At 43.0% G+C, this 12979-nt stretch overlaps 1 protein-coding gene across 1 annotated transcript in view; it reads right to left on the bottom strand.

The window, feature by feature from the left end:
• The window catches only part of LOC134586498 (hatching enzyme 1.2-like), a 505730-nt gene that overhangs the window by 299235 nt on the left and 193516 nt on the right, over nt 1-12979 (bottom strand). Inside the window, exon 6 of the mRNA XM_063442042.1 lies at nt 9807-9985. Coding sequence (XP_063298112.1) covers nt 9807-9985 — 179 coding nt within the window. The remainder of the gene's footprint in view (nt 1-9806; nt 9986-12979) is intronic.

The raw sequence follows: 12979 nt of genomic DNA, 5'->3' as shown, positions 1-12979 counted from the left end.
TTGTAAAAATTTAGGGCAAGATGAGTGCAGCATGTTATCAGAAGATACTGGCAGACAATTTGCATTCTTCTGCACAAAAGCGTGCATAGGACGCTCTTGGACCCTAAGCACACGGCCAAATTAAAGCTCCAGTTGTTACAGCAGAGAAAGGTGAAGGTTCTGGAATGGCCATCAGTCTCCTGACCACAATATCACCAATTCACTCTGCGCAGATCTCAAACTTGCAGTTCATTGCAAGAAGACAAAAGCCTTGCATGTCCTGGAGGCGTTTTGCAGAGACAAATAGGCAGCTACAAAAATATACCACTGGCAGGAATTAGGGAGCTCATAGACAACTATTACAAAAGACTGCACGCTGTCATTTATGATAAAGGGGCAATACACAATATTAAGAACTAAGGGCAGACTTATGCAGACTTTTGAACAGAGGTCAATTCATTTTTTTCTGTGTTGCTATGTTTTGTTGTACGATTGTGCCATTCTGTTATAACCTACAGTTGAATATGAATCCCATATTTTTGCTCACTCATGTTTTCTTTAAAAATTGTATATATATTGCCAATTCTCCAAGAGTATGCAAACATTTGAGCACGACTGTAATCCCCAAATCACAAATTAACCAAACAGTGCAATAGGTGAGCCATTTCAGTTGATTCGGAATTCTGAACACTAACTTTGGACCACTAATTTACAGTTTAATTGTACAGCAGACACCTGACACACCAAGTACAAATTATCTAATATAAACCAAAAATTACAGTACTGAGCACTTTAAAAACCTGCACAGTGTCATTACATACAATGTGCACACAACTTATAAATACAACGTATAACAATGTGAAATGTTAAAACTTTTAAAGTGACAATGTGCAAAAAAATTCTCTAATATGCCAGTTCTTCAAACACACTCACACATCAAATATTCTTTCAATCCACAAAATGGTTCTCATTGCAAAAAATAACATATGTACATATTGCAAATAAAATAAATGTAAAATCCCCTGAAAGAAACAACTCACATGTTCCATAGCCTCTTCCACGTGATGCTGGTTATAAATAAAAGTGCCCCCTCTCCCTTCCGCACCCAGTATTTTTCTCTTTTCATACTGCTGCACTGAATGTGACGGAGCAAGTAGAGAACATAAGTGATACATGTGCATTTAGGGGATTTTGAAGTGAATTTACGTTTATTTTGCACTTTATACATATGTTCTTTTTCCAGCGAAAATCATTTTGTGTATTGAAATAATATTTTAAGCATACATGAGTCTTGTGTGGAACACTGGCATTTTAAGAGCGTTTTGCACACTGTCTCTTTAAAGGAACACTTCATCCAGGGGTGACTTGGTCAAATCAGTCATGGAAGAAGGGCCCGAGTCAGTCAGGGGCTCAGCTAAACAGTCATGGTCTGGTCATAATTCCTCACATATTAAAGCGATTGTCCCTGCAGCCTATTAAAGAGTAAGGAACCCACCACTCTGAGTGAGACCTGGCAGCAGTCCTGCAGTTTTTTTCTTGTCTCCTCCATGTTTTTCTGTGTGGAGCTTTGTAGGGGATGGCAAGTGACTTCACTTCTTGCCTCTTCTCTCTTCTCTGCTAAGGGCTCACAACCTGTGAGGTCTGTGAAGAGAGGAGCAACCCGGCAGAGAGCACTGGGCAGGTATGTATGCATGCCTGTAAATGTTTAATTCATCCAGCCCCTATCCTTCCCTGTGCCCACTACAGCCCCTATCCCTCCGTTTACCCAACTCATCTACTCCAGCTCGAATTCCCTTTCTGCAAACACCACAGCCCCTATTTCTCTCTGTGCCCACTACAGCCGCAATGGTGTCACGGTAATATACCCCAACACGCAGGAATAGTTCACAGTCAAGAGACAAGAAACAGTGTTCGTCTTACCGGACCTTAGAATGGCCGGACTAGGACGAGAGAAAGACAGAGTCAGAACAAGCCGAGGTCAAGGGAACTGAGAGACAGCGAAACGTAGAACAAGCCGAGGACTGGTACACAGAGGACAAAACAGCGGATAAGCAAGCAAGGATAAGGAGAGAGCGGAGTCAGGAACAAAGCCAAGGTCAAGCACCAAAAAACCAACTGAACGATACAAGCACTAAAGGGAACTGGACAGAAACCACGATAGGGCAAGGAGCAAGGGGAAACAGGTGAGTATAAAAACCCTAAGGTTCACTTTGATTGGCTCCTGTCATATCCACGCCCCCAAAACGTGGGTGAATGGGGAATGTGGCCTGACAGGGGCCAATGGGAGACTGATTCTAATTTAGTCTCCCACTGTCCCTTTAAGAGCGCGCCCGAGACGCGCGGCGCGCTCTTAGTGTCGGGCGGGACATGTGACCGCTTCTCGCGGTCACTGCCCGCCCGACTGATCCCATCGTTGGCTGAGCCGCGCGCGGCTCGTGCAGGAGCAGGACCGCGCGCGGCGAGAAGGGAGGACCCCGGCCGGCCCCTGGAGAGGGTAAGTACCGCTACAGTACCCCCCCCTGAAGACACGCCCACCGGGCGGGGAGGAGCAGGCCTGGCAGGAAAACGAGCGTGGAAAGAACGCACAAGGCGAGGAGCGTGAACAGCGTCAGCGGAAATCCAACTGCGTTCCTCAGGCCCATAGCCCTTCCAATGTACCAGATATTGGAGGCGACCCCGAAGCAAGCGAGAGTCAATTACAGCCGCCACTTCAAACTCCTCATGGCCCTCCACCGAAACCGGAGGAGGAGGAGGGACATGCCGAGTAAAACGGTTGCACAGGAGGGGTTTTAACAAGGAGGTATGAAACACGTTAGGAATGCGTAGATTTTTTGGAAGATCCAATGCATACGAGACAGGATTAACCACATGCAAGATACGAAAAGGACCAATAAAACGAGGGGCCAACTTCATAGAAGGCACACGAAGACGAATATTGCGAGTAGAAAGCCAAACCCGGTCTCCCACCGCATAGGATGGAGCCGCCCTGCGATGCTTGTCAGCGTGAACCTTCTGGCGAGCAGCTGAGGCCACCAAAGAACACTGAACCTGCTCCCAAGTATTACGTAGACTAGCCAAATGTTCGTCCAGAGCTGGCATGCCCTGTAAGGAGAATGCAGCTGGAAGAACCACGGGATGCCGGCCATACACAACGTAAAAAGGGCTGTTACCGGAGGATTCATGAGCAGCATTATTACGAGCAAACTCAGCCCAAGGAAGCAGGTCAGCCCAATTGTTCTGATGGTGGGACACGAAACAGCGAAGATACTGCTCCAGAGATTGGTTGGCACGTTCAGCAGCTCCATTAGACTGGGGGTGGTAGGCTGAAGAAAACGAGAGGGAGATACCCATCTCTGCACAAAACGCTCTCCAGAATCTGGAAATAAACTGGCTACCCCTATCGGACACGATCGAAGTGGGAATACCATGCAACCGAAACACCTGCTCGGCAAAGATAGAGGCAAGTTCCTTGGATGATGGCAATTTGACAAGAGACACAAAATGAGCCATCTTAGAAAAACGATCCACAATCATCAGGATGACAGTTTTACCATTAGAGGGAGGTAATTCAACAATAAAATCCATGGATATATTGGACCATGGCCTCTCGGGTATGGGCAACGGATGCAACAACCCACAGGGAACTCTGTGGGAGGACTTCATACTGGCACAAGTGCTACAGGCATTAACGTAATCGGTGACGTCCTTGCGCAAGGACGCCCACCAGAAATATCTAGAAACTGCTGAGACTGTCTTAGAAATACCAGGGTGTCCAGCAGTTCTAGTGTCATGATACAATGACAAGATGTCTCGTCTCTCTGGTAAATCAACGAATAGCTTATCAGCAGGCCTCTCCTCAGGAGCCAAGTTTTGTTTGGCCTGAATAGTCTGTAAGAGAGAAGACGAAATAGAAAGAACAGTAGTCGCTATTATTCTGTCAGGCGGAATGACAGGGGTAACATCGACCTCGAGTTTGTCAGTAGTCTCGAATTGTCTGGACAGAGCGTCAGCTTTAGTATTACGATCACCCGGTCTGTAAGTGATTATGTAATTAAAACGAGACAAAAACAGAGACCACCTGGCCTGCCTAGAAGACAATCTTTTTGCTTCACTAAGGTATGAGAGGTTTTTGTGATCCGTTAAAATGAGGATAGGATCCCTGGTACCCTCTAGCAGATGTCTCCATTCCTTGAGCGCCAAAATGATAGCAAGGAGTTCACGATTGCCTACATCATAATTCCTCTCTGCTTTGGACATCTGTCTGGAAAAGAAGCCACAAGGGTGTAACGGCTTTTCAGGTGAATCTCTTTGAGACAAGATAGCACCTACCCCTATCTCAGAAGCATCAACCTCAAGAATAAAGGGCAGTGAAGGGACAGGATGCTGTAAAACAGGAGCAGAGGCAAATGTAGCTTTCAAGAATTCAAAGGCCTCGAGTGCTTCTGGTTTCCAGACATGAGTATTACCGTCCTTCTTGGTCATTCTGGTTATAGGCGCTACAATGGCAGAAAACCCTTTAATAAAACGCCTATAATAATTAGAGAACCCCAGAAAACGCTGAATGGCTTTCAAACCCTGGGGCAGAGGCCACTCCATAATGGCAGACAGTTTCTTGGGATCCATACGAAAACCCTTGGCAGAGATTATATAACCCAAGAATTGGACTTCAGATTGATCAAATGAACATTTTTCGAGTTTGCAATAGAGACCGTTAACCAGAAGAGTTCTCAACACTAATTTAACATGCATGTGATGAGTCTGTAAATCATTAGAATAAATTAATATGTCGTCCAAGTATACTATAACGAATGTATGTATAAATTGACGTAGGACATCATTAATAAATTCTTGAAAAACTGCTGGGGCGTTACAAAGACCAAAGGGCATCACTGTATACTCGTAGTGGCCACTCCTGGTATTGAAAGCAGTCTTCCACTCGTGATCCTTTTTGATACGTATGAGGTTGTAAGCACCCCTAAGGTCCAATTTAGTAAAAACTGTGGCCTGTTTAAGCCTATCAAAAAGTTCTGTGATCAAAGGTATGGGGTACGCATTTTTGACGGTGATTTTGTTAAGGCCCCTATAGTCAATACAAGGCCTTAATTCGCCATCTTTCTTAGACACAAAGAAGAACCCAGCCCCTGCCGGGGAAGAGGATCTTCTTATAAATCCCTTCTCTAGAGATTCCTTGATATATTCCTCCATCACCAGATTCTCCTGAGGAGATAAAGGATATATTCTCCCTTTGGGAGGCATCGTACCAGGTAATAAATTAATTGCACAATCGTAAGGCCTGTGAGGTGGCAATCTTTCAGCCTCCCTTTTATCAAAAACAGATTTAAGAGACAGGTACTGAGAGGGTATGACCGTAGGCACGGGGGGAATATGAGTAGAATTCAAAGGGGTGACTTTAACAACACAAGACTCTTGGCAAGAATCACTCCAAGAAACTATTTGTCCTGACTCCCAATCAATAGTGGGATTATGAGTACGTAACCAAGGATACCCTAACACGAGGTGAGAGGAAGGAGAAGTAATGATCTGAAACCGAATGGTCTCAGAGTGTAACACCCCTGTAGACATATGTAGGGGAACAGTCTCATGTGTGATAATAGGAGAGCATAATGGTCTACCATCTATGGCCTCAACGGCCAAGGGTGTCTCCTTCTCTCTGGTGGGTATGTTATTCTCCTTGACAAAACTGGAATCAATAAAGTTTTCGGCCGCTCCGGAATCAACCAGTGCTAGTATATTCCCTGCTATGCAGTTACTATCAAGGTGCAGGGAAACAGGAAGAAGTAGCTTATTAAGAGGCAAATCTGAGGACTGTGATGTCACACCCAAGGCCAGTCCTCTATACGGCCTTAGGTGCGAAAGTTTCCCGGACGCACGGGACATTCTTGTCTCATATGACCCCTCCTACCACAATAAAGACAAAGTCCCTCCTTTCTCCTATAAAGCTTTTCAGCGTCGGTAAGTTTAGCAACCCCTAACTGCATAGGTTCCTCCTCAGAACCTTTAGATCCCTCGGGAGTCTCAGCTCTAGGGGAGTTAAGGGGAACAAAATGTCTATTTCTGGACCTGGTATATAACCTGTCACGGATCCTGTTATCTATATCGATAAGATAGTCAACCAGGTCCTCCAGCGGTACAGGGAGGTCCTTAGCTGCTACCTCATCTAAGATAGTATCAGACAGACCTTCCATAAAGGCAGTAGTAAGGCCATTATTAGTCCAATCTACCTGTGAGGCAAGGGTCCGGAACTGAATAGCATAATCGGCTACAGATTTAGATCCTTGCTTTATTCTCATTAATGCCCTGGCGGCATTTTTTGACCTTTTAGTCGTGTCAAATGTTCTACGGAACGCTGTGAGGAAGCTATTAAAGTCGTGTACCATAGGCCCATTAGCCTCCCAAATCGGATTTGCCCATTCTAGCGCCTTATCCGTAAGCTGGTGCATAAGAAAACCCACCTTAGATCTGTCTGTGGGAAATGAACGTGGGTACATTTCGAAGTGGAATTCTACTTGATTAAGGAATCCCCTACATGTCTTAGCGTCCCCTCCATACCTAGGTGGCGGGGTTAGATGTGCAGAGGCATTAGACATATTAGCAGTGTCCGGTATAGGGTTTACAGGAGGCGTAGGTACAGGTACCGGAACAGATCTGGATAACAGTGTCTGGATGGCTTGAGCCATTTGATCCATACGGTGATCCTGTTCTGCGAATCTAGCCTCATGAGTAACCATCTGTTGACCTAAACCTGCGGGGTCCATGGCCCTATCGTAATGTCACGGTAATATACCCCAACACGCAGGAATAGTTCACAGTCAAGAGACAAGAAACAGTGTTCGTCTTACCGGACCTTAGAATGGCCGGACTAGGACGAGAGAAAGACAGAGTCAGAACAAGCCGAGGTCAAGGGAACTGAGAGACAGCGAAACGTAGAACAAGCCGAGGACTGGTACACAGAGGACAAAACAGCGGATAAGCAAGCAAGGATAAGGAGAGAGCGGAGTCAGGAACAAAGCCAAGGTCAAGCACCAAAAAACCAACTGAACGATACAAGCACTAAAGGGAACTGGACAGAAACCACGATAGGGCAAGGAGCAAGGGGAAACAGGTGAGTATAAAAACCCTAAGGTTCACTTTGATTGGCTCCTGTCATATCCACGCCCCCAAAACGTGGGTGAATGGGGAATGTGGCCTGACAGGGGCCAATGGGAGACTGATTCTAATTTAGTCTCCCACTGTCCCTTTAAGAGCGCGCCCGAGACGCGCGGCGCGCTCTTAGTGTCGGGCGGGACATGTGACCGCTTCTCGCGGTCACTGCCCGCCCGACTGATCCCATCGTTGGCTGAGCCGCGCGCGGCTCGTGCAGGAGCAGGACCGCGCGCGGCGAGAAGGGAGGACCCCGGCCGGCCCCTGGAGAGGGTAAGTACCGCTACAAATGGCTTCCTGCACCCACCTCACACACTACAGTCCCTATGACCCTTGTGCACCCACAACAGCCTCTATACCTCTATGCACATGTAGCGGATTGCCTTTGGCTACTAACCACTGTCCTTAATTTTGTCTGTCCATAACTTTGATGGCTGCATTTTGTTCAATTTCCAACAGTAAGTTACTTTTGAGAAAAGAAGTAACAAGTTGGCTGCTGAAGCATTCGTCTGGTTGTTCGGTAGAAACCCAATTGCAAATATGTTAAATGCCTCCGTTCGACAAACAAACAAACTATCGAACAACCAGGCCACCCCAGAGAGGAACGTGGCTCTAATTGACCTCCCCATCGCTATTCACACTTTCCTGATTGATAACCACACGAACACACTATGTATTGCTGGGGGGTGCTGTTCAGCATACGAACACGTGGCGGCGGCGGCCATCTTGCCATACGAACCCACCAGCGGTGTTTGGTCGTCGAGTGTCTGGATCTCAAATTGGACACTCGACCACGCGAACACCGCAGAGACCTCCATACTTCCACCCGTTCGTGTGAGAACTTACGAATGGGTTGGCGTTCGGTGAAAAGATGTACACGAACAAGGGGAATCAGACGAAACCCAGGCAGAGCCCATTGTAATGACTTATTTCGGGATTTTCAACGCACGAACGGAGACCGACCGCAAGGCCAAAACCCATGGAACTCTTTTCCGCTACTACCTCATGTGCGGTCGGTAAAACAAAGACCTCCAAGAAATTCCAAAACCGATCTGGGTGATTTTTGAGTATGTTGCTCACCCAGATCAGGGCTATCAGGGGTTATGTAATTTATGGGTGTAAGTCATAGTCTTTGGATACATCTAGAAAACAGGTAAAAATGTATGTTTCAAATGTACAGTCAATTGTGTAATCTATCAGGCGAAGGAGAGGGGATGTGTGGGATGTAACCAGTTAGTGACTGGAGAATGCCTAATTTCTGTGGGTGTCTCCCTTGCATGGGAGAATTGCATAAAAGCAGAGTATGTGTCATTAAACATCAGTTCTGCTCCTGATACTGTGTGTCGTCCAGTTATTAGGAAAGGTGATGGGATATTCATGGGTTATTTTATTTACTACTTATGTTGTTCTTCCTGTGATAATTTACTTGATCCTGAACAACTCTTAGAATACCAGCGGAGAAAGTCTATGTTAAACAGGCGCTCTGCTACAACATGCACTACAGCCTCTATCCCTCCCTACACACACACACACACATCAACCCCTTCAGCTCCGATGCCTTTCTGCACACACTACAGCCACTAATCCCCCTGCACACACTACAGCCCCATTCCACAAATGCACACACAGCAGCCACTATCCCCCCACAAGCACACACTGCAGCCACTATCCTCCACGCACACACTGCAGCTCCTATATCCCCCTACACAGTATAACCTATATTATCTATACAAGTCCCAGTTTCCTGCCTACTACAGCCTTTATCCCACACACATGCAGTAGCCCCTATCCACACACACTCTGCAACACAACCAGCAATCTCCACTCACATACTACACTGCCAACAGCCCCATCCCCACATGCAAACCCACAAAGACACACATAGTATATGCATCAATCCCAAAAGCCGCATCCCCACTCATGCAAAACCACATGCAGCCTCCCTAGACACACATTATTAACAGCATCACTACCTTTGCACTACTGCATACAGCCTCCTTACACAAACACACAGACACAAACGCAATTATTACAATCACATATACAGCACCTACATATTCTGAAGTGCAGTACTATATGTAAACCAAGATAAATGATTAATTCTAACACATCACATTATTTTTAATGCAAATACTCAGTGTGGGAATATATTAAAAGAGCTTGCAAAGGCTGCAGATAATATGAATTGTAGTCTTAGCAAGCCCTCCCCTTTTTTCCCCCATTGTGAAGTCTGGGCTAAGGTCTTTGTGGGAGGAGGCAGGCACAATGAAGTAGATTACAGCCAGGGGTGTGCTCTCTAGTTAACTTGTAAAAGTGCTGATTTCTCATAGAAATCTGCACTTTTATAAACTGGGGTTGAACTAGGCAAGCTGAAGTGCTTTTGTGGTGTGGAATGGTCCTTTATAAGTTTTAACATTTGTACATTGTGACACTTAAAATAAACAAGTGATATGCACATTGCATGACATTGCACTGTGCAGGTTATTAAAGCAGAGCATTGTATCTTTTTTGGTATATATTAAAAGTCTAGAACCTACTGGTTAGAGCAAAGATAGTCCATCGTGCACAGAGTGTGAAGATGGAAGCTAAATAGGGCTCCTGACATGCTCTTACAGCCCATTTGAACTTGTCTTCTTCTCTTGTATTTTGCTTTGTGAATTGCTTACCTGGATTAATGTTTTGCCATATGATATCTACATAATTATCCCTGTCACTCCTACTCTGTTCATGGTAAAATCCCAGCGCATGCATCATTTCATGCTGGACTGCTCCGATGATTAAACAGCCACCTTTATTCAGGCTGACACTCTGTTCACCACCAATTCTTCCAATATTTGACCAGCACCTAAATAAACAACATACACATTTGTATTAAATGTTAGTATATTAGATCAAGAACAATCAATATGTTATTTAACCCTTTAAATAGTCATGGCAATCTTTTAGGTCCTTATTTTGGTTCATAAAGACTACATTGACCGTCAGCATGGAATGTTCTGCACTTTTAACCTTGATTGCATGATGCAGCCCTTCATTGTTAATTGAGTAGTTTTTCCATTTTGAAAATGAATTTTAAAAAAAAGATTGTATTTTGTTATTATCATTGTTCCAAGGGTGTAAAATATCAGATAAATAATTCCATATCCAAAACTATGCTGAAGAAACAAACCTTTTTAAAACATAATACAAGAAATATATCTTTATTAATATGGCTCTGTCATATGAAGATTTATGTATACACCTAAACAGCTACATAAAAATGGTCTATTGCGTGACCAAATAATTTTAAACCCATTCAGCTCTGGAAACTGAACAATATATATATTATTCTAGATGTTTCTTCATTTAGTATATTTGGGGCACAGTGGGCTAATATTATTCAAACAATATTCAATGTCCGTGACACAATAAAAATCTGGGAACAACTCTTCAAATAGTTAAATGTGATAATAGCTAGACACTGGCTACTGGCATCAAATCACTATTTTTTATCACTTTTTTATCTTTTCAAACTTTTTTTTATTTGTATTAAAAATTATTCAATAACATTGTATGAATTAGATTGATTGACTTTAAAAACAAACAAAACCTAACTGGGGAATATAAAGAATAAATGTTTCCAATATTCATTGCATATGTAAATTATATTGTTTGTATTACAGTCATTGTGTCAATTATGAAATATATCAAACAAATAGAAATATCTCATATCTACTTTGTCTAGATTTGTTTTGTTTTATTATAAAAACAAAAAAAACTAAAAAATTAAAATAATAATAATGGATAATTATCTGTTTTAGTGTCTAGTCAATTGAAGCAGGTAGCAAAGTGAATATTTTTTTCTGACGTCCTCATTCATGCCTTAGGGTTTCTAGAGTGTATGAGGGTGCTCTGAAGGCCAATTCACACCTCTTGATCTCTAGTATGTTATTTATCACCTCAGTCATGGGAGGAATAGTATCCAATAGTAATGACTGAAGTTGCTGATATGAGTATATGGCACAATACAATTTCTGTAGTTTTGGACAAACCATACGTGAGTTTCTTCAGGAGACACATTGTGGGTGACAAAGTTGGAATTAAAGTAGTAATGATTCCAATTAGTGTGTTTATATATATATATATATATATATATATATATATATATATATATATATATATATCTTTCCAATATTGTGTGAGTTTTGGGCATGACCAAAAGGTATGGTGAAGTGTGTCCACCTGTCCACACTCCCTCCAGCATGTTACTATTTAATAGTTTGAAAATGAAAAGTATGGATGGTGTTTATTACCACCTGTATATGAGTTTATAGTGTGATTCTAATAGGGCAGTGGACTGTGTGACTTCTCATAAAGCTAACAGACTCTCAAGCCTTTACTCAACTGTGAAAGTTTCATTCAGTTCACTATCCCATTTTGTCATGTAGTTTAATTTTGGACTAAGTGTCCTGGCACAATAAGCGTTGTAAATCGAGATGGTTCGTCTCTGGCCAGGATTTGAACTCGTTATTTCTAATGGAGACAAATCAATTATACGAGCATCAAAATCCTGATCAGACACCTTATAGTGATCACTAATTTTTTCCTACCATCTGTCTGTGCATCAGGGCATCAGAGGCATCCAAACCAAATTTGGTCTGTAACTGGTCAAAAGATAAACATTTATTAGACAAAAATAAATCATATGTTTGACAGAAGGAGAGCCAATATTCCACATCCAGATCAGGAAATGAGCAACACAACACCGACAGAGGAGCGGCCCTGAACCAAAAATTAGAAGGTTTAATTTTTCTAAATACAGCATCCCAAGCCTTAACAGTGGTCTTCATGGTAGGGAACATGTTCGCCATCTGAGGCCGAGGGGGGGTGACACTTCAGTTAATTATAAGGAGAGATCTGAGTAGCCTCCTTCTCGAAGCACAACAGGCAACCACGCTCCAAATTAAATTTAAGAGCATTAGCTGCATTAGTTGCTAAATAATGTTAACGTAAATTTGTCAAACCCATATCCGTTAAACCTAAGTTTTTGTAAGATAGCCAATTGAATTCTGCTGTTTTTGTTTTATTCCAGACAAATTCCAGAAGGGCAGAGTGGACCTTCTTAAAAAGAGAAGTATGGTGAGAGGGATGGCTCTAAGAAAGTATAACATTTTAGGATGGAGTAATTTTAACAGAATTTATTCTGCCCAACCAAGAAATTTCCAGACTACACCATCTCTCAATGTCGTCCCTAAAAGCGGGCCAGACCTTAGCTTAATTATATGCAAGCATTCTTGACAGGTTCTTACATAGAGTGATACCTAAATAGGAGATATATGTATCCCTCCAGTCAAAATCCTACATATATCTCCTATTTAGGTATCAATCTCTGTAAGAATTTAAAACCTGTGACGAACGTGGATCTCTTCGTCCAAATGACTTCAAATAAAATTGAACAATTACAAATTCTGTCAATACGAAATCATAATTTGTCCCTTGATGAACAAAGAGCCCTTACTGAACTATGTAAAAACAAGAACGTGATCATAAAACCATCAGATAAAGGAGGTAACACTGTCTTACTCAACCGAAATATGTACATATCCATGTGTATGGATCATCTGACGGATCTATCCTGTTACGAAAATCTCCCTTAAGATCCTACTACAATTTACCTTGAAATCCATTCCACAAATTTACTATTACCTTTGTTCCCAGTGATAATTATGTCACCTGTTAAACCGGGACACTATTGAAACATTCAAATGTCTCTGCACCAATGAAATTACAGCACCTATTTTTTGAACCGGAAAAATTCAACTGCCCGGTTACCCTCTGATGAGCTAATCGGCAAAACGCG

The sequence above is a fragment of the Pelobates fuscus genome, chromosome 2, assembly GCF_036172605.1.
Source record: "Pelobates fuscus isolate aPelFus1 chromosome 2, aPelFus1.pri, whole genome shotgun sequence".
Taxonomy (NCBI): Eukaryota; Metazoa; Chordata; class Amphibia; order Anura; family Pelobatidae; genus Pelobates; species Pelobates fuscus.
The sequence above is the reverse complement of the archived record's forward strand: the minus strand, read 5'-3'. Positions and strand labels throughout refer to the sequence as shown.